Genomic DNA, 24083 nt, shown 5'->3' with positions numbered 1-24083 from the left:
CTTGGGAGCAGTCTGCAAAGCCTGTCGTGGAGATCCACTAACTCTGAATACATTGGTATTCAGGAGACAGAGCAAAGATTTCACCCCCTTAGCACAGTCCCCAATCCCTGCTTATTTTTTTTACCTAACAAGAGACCATCCCCCTTGCCACTCCCTAGTTTTCATTTTCTGGCAGCAAATGAAGAGCTGCTGAGCCAGCTCTGGTTTTCGGGAAGTCAGATGACCTTTCCCTCCCCCGGCTCTCTGCCTCTCCATGCCTGAGCGTGGACGCCATGGACCCACTGGTGGTTCTTTTTTGCCTACTGCCCCTGTACCCAGGTAGGAGGCAGGGGAGGGGGATGTCGGGGTCCTGTGGAAGAGGCTGGTGCTACCGGGTGGAGTCCCTATGTGTGAAGAGGACAGTCTCTTCTGCTTTCCTTTCCTCATTGGTCTTCCTTCTTTTCCCTGCTGCTGTCTCCTGTCCCCATGCCTGCAGGCCTGGCAGCTGCAGCTCCCTCCTGCCCTCAGAACGTGAATATCTCTGGTGGCACTTTCACTCTCAGCCACGGCTGGACCCCTGGGAGTCTCCTCACCTACTCCTGCCCCCAGGGCTCTTACCCATCCCCGGCATCGCGGCTGTGCAAGAGCAACGGACAGTGGCAGACTCCAAGATCCACCCGGATGATCAAGGCGGTCTGCAAACGTGAGGCTCCCCGTGGGCCTTGCTCAGGGCTCCCTGCCAGTGGCTGTCCCAAAACTTCTATTTAGGAGTTGCTCAGGATGGGGCTTAACCTGACTAGATGGTGTGGGAGGGATGGCAAAGCTGCTTTTGCAGAAGGCCCTTCAAAATATTCGGAAAGCGTCAATTGCCCATAGCAAGGAATTGGAGGTAGTCTTTGATGGAGATTGTGGGGTGCTAAAGCCAGGGATGACTTTTTACAATTAACTGTGTGGTAGTGACCCTTGAGAATGGATGCTGAATGGTCCTGGAGTCTTCTGGACATCTGAAGATCCCAGGGGGAGGGGCTGGGGTGGCCATGGCCTTCAGGGGGCTGAGGGAAGTGGCTATTTATCAATCAATCAGTTTGAACTGTGTGAAATTGCCAATATTCAATCAGTTGCCCCAAACAGCAATTTCATATGCTTCGACCTAGTATTTCAATGTTTTGGCAACCAGCTGGGCATTCCCACACATCCCAGCAGAATATCACCTGCCCGGGTGTTATCCATCCATTGCTATATTCCCCCCTCTTCTCTCCCTCCAGCTGTTCGCTGTCCAGCCCCTGTTTCCTTTGAGCATGGCATGTACACCCCACGGCTGGGGTCCCACCCCGTGGGTGGCAACCTGAGCTTCGAGTGTGAGGATGGCTTCACACTGCGGGGTTCGTCTGTGCGACAGTGTCGCCCCAACGGCCTGTGGGATGGAGAGACGGCCGTGTGTGACAATGGGGGTGAGTGCTCTGACCTAAGCGCTGCGTGGGGGCTGTGGTCTCCCCAGGAACCCTGGGCCCAAATGTGTGCCCAGGGGTGTTTCCGGTGCCATGATAATATTCCTGGATTTTGGTAAATGGAGGACTACAGGTCACACATCAGTGGTCTGCAGGGAGCCTGGCCCCAGGGTGTTGGTGCTTAAGTGTCTTGCCTCTGGAGCCAGGTTTGGGTTGCAAGCCCGGCTCTGACTTAGACAGCCTTCGGGTAGGTTATTTAACCTCTCTATGCCTCAATTTTCACATCTGTGATGTGGGGATAGTGAGAGTACTGACCTCAGGGATTGCCATGTTCAATAAATGAGTTGATATTAGGGCCGGCCCGTGGCTCACTTGGGAGAGCGTGGTGCTGACAACACCAAGTCAAGGGTTAAGATCCCCTCACTGGTCATCTTCAAAAAAAAAAAAATGAGTTGATATTAGTAAGCATCTAGAACAGCACCTGGACTCTGATAAATGCCACATACACTTTTTCATGGTTATTACCACCCTTGTGAATGGTGAGGGTCTCTGCTTGACAGAAGTAGGCTCCCAGAATTCCCCGGAGCCACGTTTGCCTGTGGGTTTTGGGAGCTTCCTGGATCATAATTCTGAGCACATAACACAGAAGACACAGAGTCCACACGGTGGCAGGAACACACCCTCACCCAGTGGCCCAGCTGACGGCTCCCTACTTATGCCCTTAGGTCTTTGCCAAGTAGCCATTTATTCAAACATAAATATAATTTATTTAAAAATTAAGGTGTAATCTACCTACAACAAAGTGTGCAAATCTTCAGTATTCAGCTTGATGAATTTTTATTCATGTATCCACCCATGTAGTCACCACCCAAGAGAGGGGACATGTCCAGCACTGCAGGAGGCACTCTCCTGTCCCCTCCCACAAGGTAATGTCTCTTCTGACACCTGTCTCCATAGGTTAGTTTAGCTTGTTCTCACACTTCATATGAATGAATCATCGGGAGAAGCTCTTTTGCATCTGGCTTCCTTTATTCTGCCTGTGAGATCAATCCATGCTGTGTGTATCAGTAGTTTGTTCTTTTTTATTGCTGTGTAGTATTCCATTATATGAATATGTTACAATTTATTCATTCTCCCGTTGATGGGCATTTGGGTTATTTCCAGTTTGGGGCTGTTATGAGTAAAGCTCTGCACACGTGCTCACAGGTGGCTTTTGGTACACATGCGTACTTGTTTCTCCTGAGTAAATGATCTAAATGTGGGATTGCCAGCTCACAGGTGGGCATGTGTTTAGCTTTAGTAGAGGCTGACTGAGAGTTTCACTGATGGTCACCCCAGCAAAATAACAGAGTTCCAGTTGCTCCTCATCCTCTTCAACACTTGGAATTACCTGTCGGTTTAGTGTTAGCCATTCTGGTGGGCACGTAGTTATGTTCTCATGGTGGTTTATAAAATGCAAATGTTCTCTAGGGCTGGCCCGTGGCTCACTTGGGTGAGCGTGGTGCTGACAACACCAAGTCAAGGGTTAGGATCCCCTTACCGGTCATCTTTTTAAAAAGTTATAAGTTTAAAAAATTAATTAAAAAATAAAATAAAATGCAAATATGCTCCATGGAGGTGTAGGACTCATCAGTCGACATCTCCCCTGTGGCTCTGGGACAGACATGGGTGAGTCTCTGGGTTGGAATTGAGATGCTTCAGCTGGTGACTGAGGCCGCTGAGTTCTAAACGTTTTGCCTTATTTGAGGTTCTTTATCTGCACCCCTGGGAAGCACAATTCTGGCATTTCCCAAAGGGGAGGCCAAGGGACTCTTGAGGGCTCTGAGGGTCTAGAGAGGAGGAAGAGCCTGGTGGGGGGAGGCGATGTCCTGCTCACCTCTGTCTTCCTTTCTTCCCTCGCAGCTGGCCACTGCCCCAACCCAGGCATTTCGCTGGGTGCAGTGCGGACGGGTTCCCGCTTCGGCCTTGGGGACAAGGTCAGCTACCGCTGCTCTTCAAATTTGGTCCTGACAGGGTCTGCGGAGCGGGAATGCCAGAGCAATGGGGTCTGGAGTGGGACAGAGCCCATCTGCCGCCGTGAGTAGCCACCCTATCCGCCCTCCCTGAGACTCCTGTGCACCCCCAGCCCTGACCCTTGCTGACTCTTGTGTGGCTTTTCCCACAGAGCCCTACTCCTACGACTTCCCCGAGGACGTGGCCCCCGCCCTGGGCACCTCCTTGTCCCACGTGCTTGGAGCTACTAATCCCACCCAGAAGAAGAAGGGTGAGAGTTTGAGGTGGGGGCAGCAGGCGCTGGGCCTGGGCCAGAGCAGGGGCAGGAGTGGGCTTCCTGGAGGCTGGGGTGGGCTCGCCATTGGAGCGCAGGCGGGGAGGCCAGACCCCCTTGGCAAGAGCACAGGAGGGAGGTGGGGATCTGAATCTTCCCCTTCCAAATTTCTCCAGGAAGCCTGGGCCGTAAAATCCAAATCCAGCGCTCTGGTCACCTGAACCTCTACCTGCTCCTGGATGCTTCTCAGAGCGTGTCGGAAGACAACTTTCTCACCTTCAGGGATAGTGCCTCCCTCATGGTGGACAGGGTAGGAATTAGGAGCCTGCATGCAGAGGAGGCCTTCCTGCGCTCACTGTCTCTGTCTGTCTGCTTCCCTGGCTCAGAGTCCCACTCATAGCCCACCCCCTCCAAGAAGTCCTCCCAGCTTTAGGCCATGCAGGAATCATGAATTCAATTTTTATGATCATGTTTTTCATTCCGTAAATACTGTTGGGGCACCTACTATGTGTCAGGCACTGTGCTGGGCACTGGGGGACACCAAAGATGAATAAAGCTGAGGTCTTCCTTTCCAGGAATTCATTGTCTCCACAGAGGGGTAACAAGATAATCCATGGGGGTGGGGCAGAAAAATACTTGTACCTTTGTTGAGTAATTTGTTGAAAAGATTAATATTTTAATCTTTAATAATTTCCTTTAAAAATGTTAATGTTTGTGAAGGTTTTAAAATGTGTATAAAATATTTGAATAGAGATACACTTATATAATTTATAAGTATATATACCTATGTATGTGTTCAAAATGGTTTTACTTACAGGATGCGCACACAGAAGAGTTTGGAAGCCATTGGTTTAAGTTTCTTGTCAGCACTTTATTTTGTAATTATGCTCTTCACGTGAATTCATGCAGATAGATGGTTTTCCCTCCCCGCTATATTTTAAAGCGGGTAGTTTGTGTGCTCCTTAGAATTTGTCTTATGAATTAAAATTAAATAACTCATTAAACAGTAAGGTGGCAAGATGTAGCAGTTAGAGAAGTGACCTCCGAGCCATGGTGTGATCTGGGGCAAGCTGACAAGGCTCAATTGCCTTATTTATAAAATAGGGACCATCATGACCCCTTCACAGAGTTGATGTGGGGATTAACTGAGGAGAGTCTGTCAAAGAGAACAGATGCCCAACAGGGGTACTTCCCTGGCTTCTTCCAAGCTGTGGTTTCTTAGCAGGTGTCTCTCCATGGACCTTTCCTCTGTCAGTCTTGGTCCAGGCTCTCTGCTTCCTCAAGGGCCCATCTCCCGTTGGGCTTCAGGGCCCTTCACGCTGCCTCTCCCTTGCCCTTCACAGATCTTCAGTTTTGAGATCAATGTCAGTGTCGCCATCATCACCTTTGCCTCACAGCCCAAAATCATCATGTCTGTCCTGAATGACAACTCCCGGGATGTGACCGAAGTGATCAACAGTCTGGACAATGTCAATTATAAAGGTATGAGTTCATCAAATGAAAGTGATGGGAGAACAGAGGATGGGCTCTTGGGGCCTGCAGAGAGATTCTGGAAAAAGTAGAGAGAAAGCGAGGCCTCTTGGTGGCACTTGAGTTGCAGGGCTCTGGGCAGCTTCCAAGGGCAGGGTCACAGTGGGGGCATCTCAGCTTCCCTAGCTCGTGGTTTACTCTAATGTGCTGCAAGCCCAAAGGCATTGTGCAGGTTCCCAGCTCCTACCGAATGCCAAAACCACACGGTCTGGTTTTCATGGCTCAACACCATAGTCTCCTCCTGTCATTATACCTGCACACTGTGTAGAACTACCTCGACAGTAGGCAGCAAATGGCTAAAACAACCTGAGTTCTCTGGAAATCTCATATTTGAATTTGGGGACTTCAGAGTGGTCTCGGATTGGTGTTATGCAATGAACATCACTAAGGTAGAAAGATGTTTAATGTTTGGATAGGCAATGATGTCAAATCTCCATCTGGATGGCAAAGGTCTGAGTTTATCAAGCCAGTTGATAAATTGCATTTCCAGTGGTTGGGGGAGTAGAGTGATTCTCTACTTCGAGGTGGTATGCGGAAAGTCTGTAAGAGAGTCCTTCCTTTTGGCATATTCCAGATCATGAAAATGGAACTGGGACCAACACCCATGAGGCCCTAAATAGTGTCTATATCATGATGAATAACCAAATGCAGCGTCTTGGCATGGAGACGAAGGCCTGGCAGGAAATCCGGCATGTCATCATCCTTCTGACAGATGGTGGGTATTGTCGTCTCTGTGACTGGGTCTGGATTAGCGGAAGGAGAACCAATACGAGGTCAGAAGACCTGCAGTCTGGTTCTGCCTCTGACACTTTGGGCCTCAGTTCCCTATTTACAAAACAGAAATAGTGTTGATCATGATGGTGATGACCACAACAATAATGGTAATAATTAAGGCTGCCCTCCTTTCCTTACACAATTTTTAAGTTGTTTGTGTAAAAGTGCTTTGGGATCAGAACACGTCAGTTCTCGTTAATACCAGTTCTCAGAAATACTCCCTGGGAGGTAACCTAGAGGTGGGCAGGGAGACATGCTCTGGAGCAGCAATGTCAATGGGCGTGTTAGAAAAATTAAGATTTATAGTCTTGTTCAGGCTTCAGAGGCATTGCTGGGCCTCTAACCGAAGAATGACCCTGCATAGGCTATGTGCCAGACTCTCAGAAACTGTGTGCAGGCCTACGGGGTAGATGCTCGGTAACCGTCAGATAAGGAAATTAAGTCCTGGAGTTTCTTAGACCTGGGGAATGTGGCCAGTTCCCAGGGCCGAAGAACATCCCAAAGACTTGTGAGAAAAGATACAAGAGTTAATAAAATAACCACAGCTGCATGTTTGCACACAGACTAATGTAATCAGTCTGCAGCTGGGTGATATAAGCAGGATTTCCCCAACCGCTCTCTGAAGTCTCACCCGTGGAGTGGAGTGGACGCACTGCCCGGGACAATCCCGGCCGGGAGTCCAGATCGCTGTTCATGGGACTTCCCAGCACAGCTTGGATCTGGATGTAGGTGTTTCCCCAATTTGGTGATGTAAACACTGTCTAATTCTCTTTTTTCCCCGTTCTTTTTAATATGCCTGCATAATCTTGCTTTCCTTGCTTACTTGCTTATTGCTGTGTCTTAATAAATATAATAAACTGGCTTATTAGTGTGACAAGTGGTTTCTTTCACCAAAGAATCCTTTATACCCAAACGAAAGTAATAATTTTCGACAAAACAGGGCACTGTGGAACGAGCAGTCCCTAGTGGAACTGGCCTCTGTCATTTGCCTCTTGGTTTTGTTCAAATTATACAGCCCCTCCAGGACTCAGTTTCCTTGTCTATAAAGTGAGGATACCCACACTTCCTAGGGGTTTCGTGAGAGTGAAATGAGATAAAGCATATGCATTAGAGTTACATAAGTATATGAAACTCTTGCTCCAGTGCCTGGAATGTAGAAAATTTCAGTAAATGGTATATTTTGCAACTCATATAGGCAGTGTAAGTGTTGAGGTTCCCAGGCTGAATGCTTCCCCACTCTTCCAGGACTACAGGGAATCCTGATATCCACCTTGGTGAACAATTCCTTCTCCTCTCTGTTCTAGGAAAGTCCAACATGGGTGGCTCTCCCAAGCCAGCTGTTGACAATATCAGAGAGATCCTGAACATCAACCAGAAGAGGAACGACTACCTGGGTGAGCCTCCACCCCCCCCACCCCATCGGTGCTGCCATGGGGGGCACAAGGTGCTAAGCCAGGTATTCCAGAAGCTCGGCTCTGGTCCAAGCCATACAGTTTTATCTCTGTGTTGTTCTGTCTGAAGGCAGCTGAGTATCATGATGAAGACTGGAGTCAAACTGCCCATGGTCTCAACCTCAGTGTATTAGTCCCTTTCTGTTGCTTATAATAGAAATACCTAAAACTGGATAAATTGTAAAGAAACAGTATTTATTGCTAACAGTTTTGGAGGCTGGGAAGTCCAAAGTCCAGGGAATATATCTGGTGAGGTCCTTGTTCGTGTTGGTGGCTCTACAGCAACATAGGGTATCACATGGTGAAAATGGCAAGAGCAAAGAGACTAACCCACTCATTTGCTCTCCTTATGTAGTCAACAGAGCCACACCCATGACCGCCATTAAGCCATCAATGGATCAACCCATTCATGAGGGCACAGTCCTCACAATCTAATCACCTCCCAAAGGCCTCCCTTTCAGTTACCATAATAGGATTTCCCACCCTCTTAACACTGTCACAGTGGGGATTAAGGTTTATTTTATTTTACTTTTTATTTTTCTCTTTTTTTTTGGTTTCTTATTTGGCATTAAGTTTCTAATACATGGGCTTTGGGGGAACAAATATATCTAAACTATATCACTTGATTTCTCAACACTTTGATGGGCTGTGGTCATGGGCAGTTTCTTCATCTGTTCAAGGAGACTAACTAGTACTAGGACCTATGTCATAGGCCAATAGGAGAAGATGCTCAGACAAACACTGCCTGGCACAGAGAAATGCTCAGTGGTCATATATGTTAGACATTACCTCTGTCATCACCATCACCGTCTCATGTTTCAGGAAGCTTTCCATGAAGAAGGGCCTGGATTCCCTGTAGGGACTGTCCCTGGTGTTTCCTCTTTTAGCAGTACAGATAGCTAACTTAGGCTTTGGCAGTTGCAGCCCCTAAGGGAACGATTCCTCAGGTTCAGACTAAACACAAATTGCACTGACCTTGATCTAGAAAAGAATTTCAGAGAGAGACGCTCAGATAGGGAGGGCAGCTGATTTTGAGCCCCCAAATATAACCTTTGCTTGGAAATCCCACCTGCCTTCAAGGGTGACAAAAATCAAACTCCACTCCATTCCTCTTTAGCACTTGGCCAGGGTTAAATGCTGGGAAACACTTTATCAAAAAGAAGCAGAAAACTGAAGGAAAACAGTCTAAGAGAACACATGAGCATGATAACTGTCTAGCTCCTGCTGTCCCTGCTTGTGTCCGGGCAGCCGCCGGATTGCTTCTTGGCTGAGGGCTTCTCTGTGTCAGTCTGAGGACCTCACTCCATACACACGACACAGGGCCCTCTGGGAGCAAAAATGTGTCACAAGGGATGCAAAGGGTGGAGAAAGACCAGACTCTGTGGGTCACCTCAGGATGGTCTGACTGGGACTCACACTCTGAGGCTGGGCACTGGCGTGAGGGGCTTGCGGTTGTGAGAGGCCAGGGCCTCCAGTGGGAAGAGATGGTTTTTGCCCTTCTCCTAGATCCTACATTTTACAGAGGAAGACTAGATCTGAAGTTTGTCTCTAGGCCACATTCATGAGTTCTTTTTATTCACTCAGTCATTTAAAATTACTTGCCGAGAGCCTCTCCTGGGCCAGGCACCATTCTGAGTCAGGGGATACAGCTGTGAACAAGACAGACAAAAATGCCTGCTTGCATGGGACTGCACTCCGGGATAGGGGCACTGTGTCAATTTCCTAGGGCTGCTGCCACAAATTACTACAAACCTGGGTGGCTTAAAACACACAAAACAGTTCTGGAGGCTAAAAATCTGAAATCAAGGTGTGGGCAGGGCTGCACTCCCTCTGGAGGCTCTAGGGGAGAATCCTTCCCTGCCTCTTCCTTGGCCCCTGGTGTTCCTGGGATTGTAGTAGCATAACTCCAGTCCCTACCTTAGTCTTCACCTTGCTGTCTTTCCCATGTGCATCTCTGTGTCATTACATGGTATTCTCCTATCTGTGTCCAAATCCCTCTCTCCTTACAAGGACACCAGTTTTTGGATTAGGGCTCATAATCCAGTATGACCTCATCTTAATTTAATTACATCTGCAAAGACCCTTTTTCTGAATATGGTCAGATTCATAGGTACTAGGGGTTAGGACTTGAACATATCTTTTGGGGGGACATAATTCTACTCACTATAGGCAATAAACAAGGTCAATAAGGAAGCCTAGTGTGGTGGGTGGTAGATGACACACGCTAGGGTATGAAATGAAGCAGGGCGGATGCAAGTGTCTGGGGCATCGCACTTTTAGACAGGGAGGCCAGGCAAGGCCTAGCTGAGAAGGAGACATTTGAACCAAGACTTAAAAAGGTAAGGAAGTGAGCCTCATGGAAGTCTGGGGGAGGAGTGAACCAGGTGGAGGCACGGCAGGTGCAAAGGGCCTGTGGTGGGAATATGCCTGTGGATTTGAGGGACGTTGGGAGGCTGTGTGCTGGAAGAGAGTGAAGGGCAAGGAGTAGTAGGAAATGAAGGAAGACAGGCAGCAGGGGCGAGGGAGGCAGGGGTCCGGCTCACATAGGTCTTTGTTGGATCCAGTGGGGTCCAAATTACAGCCTCCTGTCTCACCGGGCAGCCCCTCAGCCACAGGATTCTGATGATTTCCCTCCTCCTCATCAGATATCTATGCCATTGGGGTGGGTAAACTGGATGTGGACTGGAGAGAACTGAATGAGCTGGCGTCCAAGAAGGATGGCGAGAGGCATGCCTTCATTCTGCAGGACACTCGGGCTCTGTACCAGGTCTTCGAGCACATGCTGGGTGAGTGGGCTTTGCTCTCTCTGGAGCAGGAGGGTGGTGAGGAGCCAGCTGGGGGCCCAGGTTGGGAACCTGGACACAGTGCCCCTCCTTGTCTCTTTCCCCATCTGATCCTCACACCCACAGATGTCTCCAAGCTCACAGACACTATCTGCGGGGTGGGAAACATGTCAGCCAATGCCTCCAACCAGGAGCGGACACCCTGGCATGTCACTATTAAGGTACCAGGAAGGAGGGGTGGGGCTTGGATCCCAGAGGTGAAAGCGGCCATGGGCCAGAGACACAGCAGTCCCTGAAGATCGCCTGTTACCCTGCAGCCCAAGAGCCAGGAGACCTGCCGGGGGGCCCTCATCTCCGACCAGTGGGTTCTGACGGCGGCTCACTGCTTCCGCAATGCCCAGAACCACTCCCTGTGGAGGGTCAGTGTGGGTAAGGCAAAGGCTGCACCAGGCTCCTGACCCCGAAGCCAGAAGTGCCACCACCTGTCCCCAGCCTCTGGTCCTTTAGGAGCCTTAGTCCAGCCTAATCTGCCTATCATTCCCAGGGGATCCTGACTCCCAGTGGGGCAAAGAATTCCTTATTGAGAAGGTGGTGATTTCCCTGGGGTTTGATGTCTTTGCCAAGAAGAACCAGGGAATTCCAGAGTTCTATGGCGATGACATTGCCCTGCTGAAGCTGGCCCAGAAAGTGAAGATGTCCACCCATGCTAGGTGCTGGAGTCTGGGATGGGAGGGCTCCCTGTAGGGGAGAGTGCTCTGGGGAGCTCCAGACGGGATACCGAGGACAGGTCTATGTGACCCTCGCCCTCCTTCCCAGGCCCATCTGCCTTCCCTGCACAGTGGAGGCCAATCTGGCTCTGCGGAGACCCCAACGCAGCACCTGTCAGGACCACGGTGGGTGCTGGGGGTTAGGGTGTGAGACTGGAGGCCAGGGCTTGGGGGTGATGACACGGACTGGGTTGGCTCAGTCCCCAAGCCAAGAGTCTGGATTCAGTGAAGGAACCAGCACTAACATTCCCTTCTCCTTGACTTCAGAGACAGAACTTCTGAACAAACTGAGCGTTCCTGCTCATTTTGTTGCCTTGAATGGGAGCAAACTGAACATTAACCTCAAGATGGGGACAGAGGTGAGGGTCTCAGGTCGGGCATACTGGGAGTCCCCCGTGGCAGCTCCCAGAATGTCTCTCTTCCTCCTCCAGCTCTGGCTGCTTTCTCCGTCTGACTCAAGTCACCCCACCTCCCAGGCCTAGTTCATCTGCCAGGTGTCCCCTGTGTCTGCTCATTTCATTGTTTTCTCCTGCTCCGCCCCTTCTGCAGTGGACAAGCTGTATCCAGGTCATCTCCCAAGACAAAACCACATTCCCCAACTTGACAGATGTCAGAGAGGTGGTGACAGATCAGTTTCTATGTAGTGGATCCCAGGAGGATGACAATCCTTGCAAGGGTGAGTCCCCCCCACCCCATGCCTGCATTCCCAAGGGGAAAGCCACCCATGTCCTGTGGCCAGCATGCTTTCCAGGACATCAGTGTACTGCCCTGGGTGACACTGTCTCCTGTCCCTCTTTGCTGGCAGGAGAATCTGGGGGAGCAGTTTTCCTTGAGCGAAGATTCAGGTTTTTTCAGGTGAGAAGGGGGAGGCTCACAGGCTGGGGGCTACTGGGGGGATGAGGGAAGCCTTTGAAGGAAACAGGGAGGTTGGAGTTTGGAGCTGGGGCTGTGGCAGCCTTCCACCCCAACCTCTCCTTTCCTCCAGGTGGGCCTCGTGAGCTGGGGTCTTTACAATCCCTGTGCCGGTGCCACCGACAAAAACTCCCGCAAAAAAGCCCCCCGTGGCAAGGTCCCGCCACCACGAGACTTCCACATCAATCTCTTCCGCCTGCAGCCCTGGCTGAGGCAGCACCTGAAGGACGTCCTGAACTTTTTACCCCTCTAGTCATGGCCACTGGCCCCTTGGCTGTACTGCCAGAATCTGCCATCTCTCCTTTGTCCTACCTCTGAACGTCCACCCTCAGATCCCGTGACCCACCCTCACTCCTGGCTGAGTAAAACCTGGTCTCCAGGATCCCAGAGGCAGCGCGTGCAAGCTGGGCAGTCTCCAGTGCTCCTGCCAGCACAGCTGTCCCTGCTGCCCCCACCTCCCCTTCTCAGCCAGCCGGTGCTCAAACTCCACCCTTGGGTTACTTGACTCTTGCTCCTTTCACTTTCACATGGAATTTCCCAGTTATGAAATTAATAAAAATCAGTGATTTCCACATTTGTCCCTGCTTCTGTCTGGGGGCCCGGCATGGCTGGCCCAGGGGGAGGGGGAGGCGGAATGGTTCCAGGAACTGCAGGAGGGCAGGTCAGAGACCCTGCTGGACAAACAGTGGCTGAACTCTGCCCCATAACACACGGTCAACAGGGGAGCGAGCTGGAGGCCTTATTTCTGGTCCTGAAGGGGACGATCTGGCATGTTGGGAATGAGCTGGGGGTTGAGAGGAGGTGATGGGGGGCGGGGGGTTCCTGGCCCTTGGGCAGCAAAGGGTGGCGCTTGTGCAGTTTCTGTTTCCTCTATTGGCAGCTGAGTGGGGCCCTCCCGCTTGGATGTTCCGGGAAAGTGATGTGAGTAGGTCAGGTGGGGCAAGCTGCAGGTGCCAGAACACAGACGGATTGCATAAAAGGCTAGGGCGGGTGGGGGCAGGGGAAGAGAGCAAGACCAGGCCCAGGTCTGGAGTTGCGGCTTGGACACTGAGCCAACCAGACACACAGAACAAGCCTGGATAGGCCATCCTGACCCCAGCCCCAGCTACTCTCCTGCCATCCATCGCCATGGGAAGCAATCTCAGCCCCCAACTCTGCCTAGTACTCTTGGTCTTGGGCTTCTTGTTTGGAGGTAAGCGAGGGTCACTTCTCCCCTCCTGCTATCCCAGCATCCCCCCTTTGCCTGGTGGGGCCAGGCTTATCAGCCTTTCTCTTCAGGTGTGAGCACAACTCCACTGCCTGCAGCCCAGCCCCGGGGCTCCTGCTCTCTGGAGGGGATAGAGATCAAAGGCGGCTCCTTCCGACTTCTCCAAGAGGGCCAGGCCCTGGAGTACCTGTGTCCCTCTGGCTTCTACCCGTACCCTGTGCAGACTCGCACCTGCAGATCCACGGGGTCCTGGAGCACCCTGAAGACCCAAGACCAAAAGATAGTCAAGAAGGCAGAATGCAGAGGTTTGAGGGCAGTGGGCCAGGGGAGGGATGGAGCAGGTGGCAGTAAGGTCGGGACTAGGATGAGATTAGAGTTGTGTTGAGACCAGGCAGGTGGACAAAGTAGGCTGAATAGGAGTAGGAGCAGTTCTAGGGTTGCAGGTGGGAAGGAGGGAAGAGGGGAGCTAACCTTTATTAAGCATTTGGCCTGTGTCAGGCAGCCCTGGCAGTTAAGAGGACACTCAGAAATGGGGAGGAGCAGTGGAATCCCCCCAGGGGTCGAGGAGTAGGGCTGCTCCTGCTGGACCTGGAAGGCACTGTTTCTCAGCGACAGGGTCTCTGAGACCAGGAGGAATACCCTTAAGGCAGCCCTTCCCTATTGTGACTTCTACTTGTCCCCCTCCCTAAAGCAATTCACTGTCCAAGACCCCAGGACTTTGAGAATGGGTACTACTGGCCCCGGGCTCCCCACTACAATGTGAGTGACGAGATCTCCTTCCACTGCTACGATGGTTACACTCTCCGGGGCTCTGTCAATCGCACCTGCCAAGTGAACGGCCGGTGGGATGGGCAAACGGCGATCTGTGATGATGGAGGTGAGGAGCATCCCCTCCCCCCATGACGTTCCCCTCTCTCCAACAGTGCTCCAGCCTGAGGAATGGGCACTGGGTGCCATAACTCTTGCTCTCTGCCTTGCCCTCTGGGCCTCAGGCTTTGGTGCTCACCTCCGTGTCTCATGCCTCTGCAGCTTGGTACTGCCCCAATCCGGGCATCCCCATTGGCACAAGGAAGGTGGGCAGCCAGTACCGACTTGAAGACAGTGTCACCTACCACTGCAGCCGGGGACTTATACTCCGTGGATCCCAGCGGCGAACATGCCAGGAAGGTGGCTCGTGGAGTGGGACGGAGCCTTCCTGCCAAGGTGACACTTAACCTATGCCCCCACGTCATATCCTGCTCTCTTGTCTTACTGTCCCCACACCAGGGCACTCTTCTCTCCCCACCTCAACCCAGCTTTTCCCTCACTTCTTCTAAACCTCCCTGTAGAACCTTCTCACTTCTGAGCCCTTCCCACCCTGGAAACCTACCATCTTCTGTCTCTCTGGTCACTGGGTTGCTGACCCTTCCAGATATTTGACCTTATTTCTGATCTCTCTCAGACTCCTTCATGTATGACACCCCTCAAGAGGTGGCTGAAGCCTTCCTGTCTTCTCTGACAGAGACCATAGAAGGAGTTGATGCCGAGGATGGGCACAGCCCAGGTTTGAAGGCAGAGAGGGGAGACGGGCAGGAAATTGAGGGAGGATGGAGAAGGGGCAGCCAAACTATGCAGGCTGGAGCCTGAGTCTCTCTGCTGGCACCCAGGCGAACAACAGAAGCGGAAGATTGTCCTGGACCCCTCAGGCTCCATGAACATCTACCTGGTGCTAGATGGATCAGACAGCATCGGGCTTGGCAACTTCACAGGGGCCAAGAGGTGTCTTGTCAACTTAATTGAGAAGGTGAAGTCCCCTTCCCCTTGAATGTGGGCACCCTGAATGGACCTTGCTGCACTTCCAGGACTAGCTCCGTGGTGTTCCCAGCCCCTCTGAGCCCCAGGGCCCCAGAAGATCTCTAGGTCCTATTCTGTCCTCCTTCCCTTTTTACCTGAAGCAGTTTCTTGATGTTTAACAGACTCCTTTATGAACCTCAGCAGTCCTTGAGCTTCTTACTAGGAACTTCCCTGTCCCAGCAATGTTGCTGAATTCTCCCAATCAGTATTCTACTTTCAGTGCCATGACCCCTTGCTCCCCTCACCCACAGGTGGCGAGTTATGGGGTGAGGCCAAGATATGGTCTAGTAACATATGCCACAGAACCCAAGACTTTGGTTAGAGTGTCTGACCCAAGGAGCAGTGATGCAGACTGGGTCACGAAGATGCTTGAACAAATCAATTATGAAGGTCAGAGGCTAGGGCAGGGAATGGTGGGAGGTTCACTTTGGGATCAGAGAGGTCAGAAGGTTTAGGGGTGCGTGGGGAGGGGGAGTGAGATCACACTGAGAGGGACAGAGAGGACCACTTTGTAGTCAAAGGTTGGACTGCAGGATCATCGGGCAATGGGGGTTAGTGGGAACCTGTTGGGGGCTGGGAGGACCACTTTGTGGTCAAAGGGAAGTCAGTGGGATGACAACTAAAAAAGTTGAAAGATGCAGCATCTCAGTTCCTGATAGGACTTAAGAGTTCAAGGATGGTTTGGAAGACCAGATTAGGTGATGACCTCTTCCCTCTCCACAGACCACAAATTGAAAGCAGGGACTAACACCAAGAAGGCCCTCCAGGCAGTGTACAGCATGATGAGCTGGCCAGGAAATACACCCCCTGAAGGCTGGAACCGCACCCGCCATGTCATCATCCTCATGACTGATGGTCAGAAGGAACCTCTCTACCGCCCCAGCCTCCCCACCCTCTCATACCAGCATGTGCCCTCAAGTCCACATGTAACACTAGACTTATGGTTGGGGTCCTGAATGCTACTCATAGCTGGAGATTGAGCTCTCCTTTGACCCATTTTTTTTAGCGACTGGCTGGTACGGGGATCTGAACCTTTGACCTTGGTGTTATAACACCATGTTTGAACCAACTGGGCTAACTGGCCAGCCCCTCTTGTGACCCTTCTCCCTAAAGCCCTCTGTGATTTGTCACTTCCATTCCCTCCTCAGCCTGTTCACCAGCCATGTGTGTCACTGGCTCTAGCCAATTTATCTTTCTTGACCTTCTTCCTTCTTCACCTCCCACCCTCATGGTCGCTGTCTCTTCTGCAGGCTTGCACAACATGGGTGGGGACCCAGTCACTGTCATTGATGAGATCCGGGACTTGCTGGACATTGGCAGGGATCGCAAAAACCCAAGAGAGGACTATCTGGGTGAGTGACCTTCCCAGGACCCAACATGCTGCTTTCTCAGGGCCTAGACCCTCACTCTCCCTCTTCCTCCCTCAGATGTCTATGTGTTTGGGGTCGGGCCTCTGGTGGACCAAGCAAAGATCAATGCTTTGGCTTCCAAGAAAGAGAACGAGCAACATGTATTCAAAGTCAAGGACATGGAAAACCTGGAAGACGTTTTCTTCCAAATGATTGGTAGGTTGGTTAGAGCATGGTGTTGTAACACCCAAGGTCAAGTGTTTGAATCCCCGTACCAGCCTGCCACACACACAAAAATCAAAAAAACGAATGATTGGTAGGAAGATGCTAGGAAGGCATAAGGATACTGTCTGGAAAATCAGCTCTTCCCAGGTCCCCCTGAAGTCACTTATTCTTCCTCTACCCCTGAAGCCCTAGTAGTCTGGAAGGCCTTGCTCATTCCTCCTTCTCTACCTCAGTGTCACTATTTTTGCTTCCTGGCACTGTCCACTTCCTGATCTTAGAATCACACAGCTCTGAGCAACTTCAGAGATCTTTCTGTAGCCCCTCATTTTACAGATGTGGAAACTGAGGCCAAAAGAGGTCAAGGGACAGCAAGCTAGTAAGAGCTAGGTCTGAAAACAGCCAGGTCTCTGATTTCTTAGTTTCAAGTTCTTTTCACTACACCACAGTGGTTCTGTCTCCTAACATGAGGAAACAAATGCCCCTGGTCTGTCCTTTCCTCCTTATGGGCCTATGGTTTTCACGGACATGCGCGGATCCCTTCCCAAAATATTGGCACCATATGGGAATGAAGTGTCACCAGCTCTCAGTACATTCTCCTTTCTGCCAGATGAATCCAAGTCTCTGGGTCTCTGTGGCATGGTTTGGGAGCACAGGCAAGGTACCGATTACCACAAGCAACCATGGCAGGCCAAGATCTCAGTCACTGTAAGCATAGCATCATAGCAGTGGGGATTTGTGGGAGGTGAGGTCAGCACGTGATGGTAGGGGAAGGGCAAAATGTTTATATTGGATTGTGGTTTGTGAAAGCTGAGCTTTCTCCCTTAACCACTCTGTTCCCAGCGCCCTGAGAAGGGACATGAGAACTGTATGGGGGCTGTGGTGTCTGAGTACTTTGTGCTGACAGCGGCACACTGTTTCACCGTGGATGACCAGAACCACTCAATCAAGGTCAGCGTGGGTAAGGATACAAGTGATTGGTTCTGAGTTCCAGCCATGCCTTCCCAGCAACACTTCCCTCTTCAAGATCACACACCCCACCTGTTCTCAAAGCAGCCCCCGCCCCTGCACCCTGGATCAGTCAGGAATGGGGAAGACTTGAAGTTAGGGGTGATGTGGGGCCAGAGGCAGAAGGCTGCCCACAGAGAGATGGTACCCACTCTCCTCCTACCTCAGGAGGGAAGAGGCGGGACCTGGAGATAGACACAGTGCTATTTCACCCCAACTACGACATCTATGGAAAAAAGGCAGAAGGAATTCCTGAATTTTATGACTACGATGTGGCCCTGATCAAGCTCAAGAATAAGCTGACGTATGACCAGACTGTCAGGTGAGAGCACCTGGATCCCTGACAAGAAAAGGCTGGGATAGGTGGGCTGGAGGGCAGGGGTCTGGGGCAGGCTGTTTGCTGTTCCTAACTTGCCCCCTCTCTCCGTAACAGGCCCATTTGTCTCCCTTGCACCGAGGGAACAACTCGAGCTTTGAGGCTTCCCCAGACAACCACTTGCCAGCAACACAGTAAGGCACACTCAGGGACAGGACAAGGACAAGATTCTAAGAAACAAGCGGGGCATGAGAGGGAGCTGCTGTAGGAGCAGATAAAGCCAGCTCGGTGCCCAGCTTATAGGAAGGGCTCGGGAGATATCTGCTGAGTGACAAAGGCAATGGGGAGATGGGGTAGGGGTGGGGGCAGCTGAAATAACACAGTCTGTCCACCTGCCCAGAGGAAGAGCTGCTCCCTGCAAAGAATATCAAAGCTCTTTTTGTGTCCGAGGAGAAGAAGAAGCTGACTCGGAAAGAGGTGTACATCAAGAATGGGGATAAGGTGAGGAATGTGGACCCTAAGGAGATCCTCTAGGCCCCACTCCTTCCTAAACCGGCTTTGTTCAACACCTTTTCCTCCATGCTTCTCACCTCCCCTACAGAAAGCCAGCTGTGAGAGAGATGCTCGATATGCCCCAGGCTATGACAAAGTCAAGGACATCTCTGAGGTGGTCACCCCCAGGTTCCTTTGCACTGGCGGTGTGGATCCCTATGCTGACCCCAATACTTGCAAAGGTGAGAGCAGGCTCTCTGGTTGTGCTGCAAGTTCCTATGGCCTGAGAGTCCTTTTCCCTTCAGCTTCGCCTCTCCTACAGGTGATTCTGGTGGACCGCTAATTATTCACAAGAGAAGTCGCTTCATTCAAGTGAGTTCTCCCTTTTCTATCTGTGGGGAGATGCCAAGTGGTCATCATTGGCCCCAAAGCAGGAAAGCTCAATGCAGGTGGCTGGAAAGGGGAGGTGGGCAGAGCCTACCTCACTTTAGGGCTATTCCTTGAAGCAGCCAGCTTAGGGCCATGTGTCCTGTGTTGTGTCAACAGATCTGAGCTGGGTCCCTAGTTTAATTCCTTTAAGTCAGCTCAGATGCAACTGAGAATAGCCATGCTTCCTGGGATTAGGAAGGAATTCTACCAAATGATCCATGGCATCCCCTCGCCTCTGCAGGTTGGCGTAATCAGCTGGGGAGTAGTGAATGTCTGCAAACACCAGACACGGCAAAAGCAGGTACCTGTTCACGCCCGAGACTTTCACGTCAACCTCTTCCAAGTGTTGCCCTGGCTCAAGGAGAAACTCAAACAAGAGGATCTGGGTTTTCTATAAGGGCTTTCCTGCTGGAAACAGGGAGGGGACTGAATTAAAACAGCTTTGACAACATCTGTGTTCCAGATCCTTTTGGGGCAAGGGAGCTGGGAATGTGCGCTGTCCATGTTGTTAGAACAAAGATCAAATCTGACAGCCGTTTTTAAAGGTTTAACCCCAATCCCAAGTGCTGAAAAACCAGAGGCTGAGGGAGATGTGTGGCTTCCACCTCAGTGTTTTACTGAGACCAGCACTGGGGGCATATGAGGCACAAGGAATCCAGCTCCATTCCTTAGAAGCCATCCACAAGGTTTTCCTTGTAGACGTCATCACTGTAGACAATCTGAGTCCTCTTGTCCCGGTGGCAACCCTTAGGGCTGTTCTGCACAGCTAGGGAGGGAGGAGAGGAACAGTGAAGGTCTGAAGGAGATCACTGATCAGACTTCAAGCCCAGAGCCTGACTACCTCACTCCCAGCCTCTGGCTTGTGGAAGCCCAGTGTTCATCCTGCCCTCTGGTGGACAGGATGGTCTGTCTCCTCTTAGCCCCCTCAAGCCAGTGGCAGCTAACCCATCACCATGCTCTTCCTGTGGCACATGTGGACACTGTGACGTTTTGCTCTTAAAAAAACCCAAATGTTATCATTACTGAGACATGTGAATGATGTTAACCCACTACTTTTAGTCAATACACCAAAAATTAAAAACGAGAAAATCTCTGCAGCCCTGTGTCAATATGCTGGTCAATTCTGGTTCCTTCCTTTTGTCCGTGGGGCCACTTTTGCTCTGAACCCTTCTTTCTGCTCATCCTTTCCCAGGAAAATCTATTTTCAGGTAAAATGGTTTATTCACACTGAGAAATGCTACAAACTCCACCAGGAGAGCTCGTTCCGGGGGTAGCTTTGGTCCTCATCATTCTCCCTTGAGCCTCTAGCTGTTTCTCCCCCTTCCTCATCCTCCCTCCATGGGACATGTCTCTCTCTTCACCCCATCCAGGGGTTCTATCCCCGCCACTCTGGGGCAAGAGTGAACCCCTCCACGCCAGCTTCCTGTCTCTTTGACCTCTGTGCCTTGGCCCTGTTGCCCACGCCCTCCTTCCCAAAGCTTCAGTGGCCCAGGCCCCCCAGGGCTGCTCCCAGCCCTCTGACCTTTCCTTCTGTCTCCTGTGCTGCATCCGCAACTTCAGCCTAACATGTCAGGAGAGCAGGGGACATGCAGGCCATGAGGAGTACTGCCCTGCTTCCTAACATATTTGTATTCCTTGAATATTCCCCAAGCCCAGTCCTGGGTCACTTTTTCCTCCAAAGCAGTCTCCCCAAATGATACTATCATTTTGCAGCCATCCTGTGATGCAGATGATTCTAATCCATGTTTTCATTCCTCACCTGACACTTGAGTTCCAGATCCCTAGTTTCAAGTGCTTACGAAACCTACTCTACTCCATCTCAAAATGAACAAGCCACACAAGGTGCTTATCTTCCTCACCAACTGGACTCTGACTCCACTTTCTTCCCCATTCCAATCATCACTTTGGGGGTCGTTTTGAATCCTTTTCTCTTCTTCTTCCCTTATCTCTAATTGACAGAGGACCTGACAATTCTCCTTCCCATTTCCACAGCTTCCAAACAAATTTTAATCTCTATTACCTCTAGGGAACCCAGGGACGTACAAGGGAGTGAAATGTGGGGGCAAGGATAAGGAAGAATCCCATTCTTACCGAGGGAGCCCCAGACAGACTTGCCAGTAGCAGCATCCAGCATGGGCTGTTTACGGGCTATGTTGACCTTGAGCTGTACGGACTCCACCTGCGTCCCATTGAGCTGGAGCAGAAGAAAGGAGGGGGCAGAGGTTGGGGGAGGGGCATTACAGATAACCCAAAGGAGTTGCTCCAGGGGTTGCTATCCTAGGGGTAGACTGAACAGGAATCTGAGAATATAAATGTTTCTGTGTGAATTGGGGGAGACTTTCTCTATCAAGATGAACCAATTTTCTCCTGGCTCCCAGTATTTTAAGGTGAAAACATGAAGATAGCAGGATGTACGGGAAGAACAGTTCTGGGAAGTCCCAACCTCAGCAACGGCCTGATCTGCTGACTCCATCTTTTCATAGGTGACGAAGGCACAGCTGGGATGAGAGAAAACAGGGTCAGTAGAGGGCCTATGGGCTCTCCTGGACTAACCAAACCAGTGCTCACAGGTTGCTGGAGATAGGTCAGCTTTCCTCCCCCAGGACTCACACCCCAGGTTCTCCCAGGACTTCTCATCATGCTCCATCGTCATCCTTACTTTCTAGGTGGGTCCATGGAGAGATCAATGATGTTTCCAAAGGGAGAGAAGGCCCCACGGAGGAGGGTGGGTGTCATGTCTTCTCCATACACATAGAGGGTATTCCCCTTCCGAGGGGCCCGGCGTTCAGGGAATGAGTCCGACCCTATGAGATCAGGAATCACAGGAGCCCATCTCACTCTCCACTTTAGCAGAACCCATCTAAACCCTAGCTGAGGTCACCTCTTCCAACAGCCAAGATCACTCACTGCGGAAAGGGCCCTCTCGGTCTCGATCTCGATCCCTGTCCCGTTCCCGGTCTCGATCTCTGTCCCGTTCCCGGTCTCGATCCCTGTCCCGTTCCCGGTCTCTGTCCCGCTCCCGGTCTCGGTCTCTGTCCCTGTCCCGATTCCTCTCATGGCTGTGGTCTCGGCTGTGGCTTCGGGGTGGGGAGGCTGAGGAACGGGCACCACCACGTTCTTCATAACCCCAGTCAAAGCTTCGAGGGGGGCCATCACCAGCCCCTGGGCCGTCTGCCTCTTCTCCATCTGGCCCTAGTTCTCGAAGCCGATCGCTGGAAGACACAAAGCTGGGGAGAGGCAGACAGTGAGGATCAAATGGGGCCTTCACCTCTTCCTCCCAGACCCTGTGGAGACTCAACACTCCCCCTGCATCCCAGCTCCTTCTACTTCAGCCCCAAACCTCCCAAGGACTCAGGCAATCAACCCTCCCCTGCTCCCTCCTCATTCCCTGCCAAGTGGGACCCAGTCCTATCCCTAACTCTCTAACCTCTCATACAGAGATTTCCTCTGGGGACGTCTGGACGACTGAAAAAGAGACCAAGAACGGTTAAAATGATTCCCAGTTATTGGCATGTCATCCTAAATATGTGGGTCTCTCATCTTCTTCAATCCTCAGCCCCTCAGGGATGGAGAACTGGGAACCATTACCTCCTGCAGGTCGTCGTCAGCTGATATGCTCCTCTGGAACGGCTGGAAAGTGGGGACTGGCCCCTTCTCAGGGTCCTGGAGAGAGGTGGTAGAGAACTACCTCAGTGTGGGAGCGGGAGGATGCCCAACCATGGGACAGAGAGCTTCCGCTTCCCTCACCCTCTTCTTGGCTCCCTCTCATCTTTCTTATTTGACTACGTGGTATCTTTCATAACTGACCTAATATACATGCGAAGTATTTAGTTTATCTTAACCTCTCTTGGACCTGATGACATTTTCAGCTTGTTCAACCCCTCAAAGCCACATATTCCAAGAGCTCTAACCCAAGGTGGATTAGAATCATTCCACGGAATGTGTATAATGGAAAAGGATTTAGGAGTCACCCAGTTTTTTCATTTTACTGATAAGAAACCTGAAACTCAGAATGGTACAGCAATTTGTCCATGATTGAATATGCATTACTTTTTCCCTAAGCCCACCTCCATTCCAACTTGGAGAGATGCCCTATGAAGTCAAGGGTTCCCTGAACAGTACTTCTGCTTGTGCTCACCTTTAACTTCCCCTCTAGGGTTCGAGAACGTTTGAAGCCCGAGTTCTTTGTCTCGGCCTTGATGGCACTGATGGCTCCTGACTTCACCAGCTGCTTTGCCTGCTCTGTTGCTGTGGCTGTGTCCACCACAGGCTGCTCTGACAGTGCTGGAGTGGTGAGGGAAAGAGGCATTATGATGGCCAGGCTGTGACAAATGTCAGCCCCATGCTGCCCATTTCCAGTACATCCTATATCCCCTGTCACTCACAGCGTTTGACACCGCCTTGGCTGGCTGTGCTGCTGCTATTTTGCTTCTTCAGAGCTAGCAATGCCTTTTTCTGAGAATGAGGGTGAGAAGAGAGGGGTCAGTGAAGGCCAGCCCCTGACCAAGTCCTCTCCCAAGGCCTATGGGCACATCACTCCAGGGACAGTTTTCTAGGAGAAAACAATGCAAATGGTTCTCCCTGAGGGGTGCAATGAGGCAGCCCTTCTCGCACCTGGTACCCTAGATCATCTACAATGCTGGTAATATCTAATTTAACCAAATGATAGTATCCAGAGGCCTTGCAGAGCTCACATTTTTGAAGCTGAAAACAAAGAATTCAACCATGGACTGGAGTCCCAGGATATATGCTGCAATTAAGTATAAGTCTATGTGCCTTTCTTGGAGGCTTCATCCAACCATCCCCTGCATATTTAATGAGGCCCAGCCATGACTTTGTAACAGGGGCATATAAAAGTATAATATTGGTTCCTACCCACAAGAAACTTGCAGTCTGGGAAATAAAATGACTAAATTGAATCGCCAAGAATGATTATAAAGAGGTGACTATTCCCAGTTAAAAGCAAGTAAGATTTTCTGATGCTTAATGACTATTATACTGGGTCCTGGGTAGAATCTACACAACACAGATAGAGAAGAGTATTTTAGAAGAGTATTTGTGTAAAGGGTATTTAAGACAAAGAGAACAGGGTGTTGAAGATGCAGAGATAAGAAAGCTTTGGGAGTAGTGAATAGTTCTATTTGACTAGACAGGAATGACAACCTAAGGTTTTGGGGGTTTGTTCTACAGACAATGTGAAACCACTTATGGGTTTTAAGGAAGACAGAACAGAGTTTTATATTTTCAATGGATCATTTTAACAGGAGTGAAAAAGTCTGTCCAAAAAAAAAAAAAAAAAAAAAAGGCCAAAAAACTT

The 24083-nt window shown here is 50.8% G+C and overlaps 3 protein-coding genes across 3 annotated transcripts in view; 2 read left to right on the top strand and 1 right to left on the bottom strand.

Annotated features, from left to right (window-relative positions):
- Positions 1-257: 257 nt before the first annotated feature.
- Positions 258-12482, top strand: C2 (complement component 2). Its single transcript, XM_008575020.1, has 18 exons — positions 258-318; positions 476-682; positions 1245-1430; positions 3330-3503; positions 3592-3690; positions 3870-4003; positions 5037-5175; positions 5798-5938; positions 7302-7391; positions 10094-10234; positions 10358-10452; positions 10549-10660; positions 10776-10941; positions 11048-11124; positions 11266-11357; positions 11548-11674; positions 11804-11853; positions 11984-12482. The coding sequence occupies exons 1-18, from the start codon at positions 273-275 to the stop codon at positions 12161-12163; spliced, it is 2256 nt and encodes a 751-aa protein (XP_008573242.1). The 5' UTR covers positions 258-272; the 3' UTR covers positions 12164-12482.
- A 277-nt stretch (positions 12483-12759) lies between these two features.
- CFB (complement factor B) lies at positions 12760-19217 on the top strand. The gene is made up of 18 exons (XM_008575021.1): positions 12760-13102; positions 13189-13422; positions 13809-13994; positions 14147-14320; positions 14559-14660; positions 14764-14900; positions 15202-15340; positions 15674-15805; positions 16201-16302; positions 16378-16515; positions 17132-17229; positions 17365-17482; positions 17698-17851; positions 17963-18039; positions 18246-18346; positions 18447-18579; positions 18660-18709; positions 19008-19217. Exons 1-18 carry the CDS (start codon positions 13039-13041, stop codon positions 19161-19163), a joined length of 2295 nt encoding a protein of 764 aa, XP_008573243.1. The 5' UTR covers positions 12760-13038; the 3' UTR covers positions 19164-19217.
- A 142-nt stretch (positions 19218-19359) lies between these two features.
- The window catches only part of NELFE (negative elongation factor complex member E), a 7065-nt gene continuing 2341 nt past the window's right edge, over positions 19360-24083 (bottom strand). Inside the window, exons 3-11 of the mRNA XM_008575019.1 lie at positions 23152-23221; positions 22905-23050; positions 22355-22429; positions 22194-22231; positions 21674-21993; positions 21426-21570; positions 21210-21264; positions 20858-20960; positions 19360-19532 (exon numbers count right to left, since the gene is read on the bottom strand). Of these exons, the coding sequence (XP_008573241.1) occupies positions 19435-19532; positions 20858-20960; positions 21210-21264; positions 21426-21570; positions 21674-21993; positions 22194-22231; positions 22355-22429; positions 22905-23050; positions 23152-23221 (1050 nt within the window). The 3' untranslated portion in view covers positions 19360-19434. The remainder of the gene's footprint in view (positions 19533-20857; positions 20961-21209; positions 21265-21425; positions 21571-21673; positions 21994-22193; positions 22232-22354; positions 22430-22904; positions 23051-23151; positions 23222-24083) is intronic.

This window comes from Galeopterus variegatus, unplaced genomic scaffold (genome assembly GCF_000696425.1).
Source record: "Galeopterus variegatus unplaced genomic scaffold, G_variegatus-3.0.2 Scaffold1130, whole genome shotgun sequence".
Taxonomy (NCBI): domain Eukaryota; kingdom Metazoa; phylum Chordata; class Mammalia; order Dermoptera; family Cynocephalidae; genus Galeopterus; species Galeopterus variegatus.
The sequence above is the reverse complement of the archived record's forward strand: the minus strand, read 5'-3'. Positions and strand labels throughout refer to the sequence as shown.

Bases quoted from the DNA above. Each gene is read 5' to 3' on its own strand.
- C2 (XM_008575020.1), top strand. From the start codon at position 273: ATGGACCCACTGGTGGTTCTTTTTTGCCTACTGCCCCTGTACCCAG. The intron at 10,942-11,047 runs GTGCTGGAGTCT...CCTCCTTCCCAG, and splicing joins AAGATGTCCACCCATGCTAG to GCCCATCTGCCTTCCCTGCA. The intron at 11,675-11,803 runs GTGAGTCCCCCC...CTTTGCTGGCAG, and splicing joins GGATGACAATCCTTGCAAGG to GAGAATCTGGGGGAGCAGTT.
- CFB (XM_008575021.1), top strand. From the start codon at position 13,039: ATGGGAAGCAATCTCAGCCCCCAACTCTGCCTAGTACTCTTGGTCTTG. The intron at 13,103-13,188 runs GTAAGCGAGGGT...CTTTCTCTTCAG, and splicing joins CTTGGGCTTCTTGTTTGGAG to GTGTGAGCACAACTCCACTG. The intron at 16,303-16,377 runs GTGAGTGACCTT...TTCCTCCCTCAG, and splicing joins CCCAAGAGAGGACTATCTGG to ATGTCTATGTGTTTGGGGTC.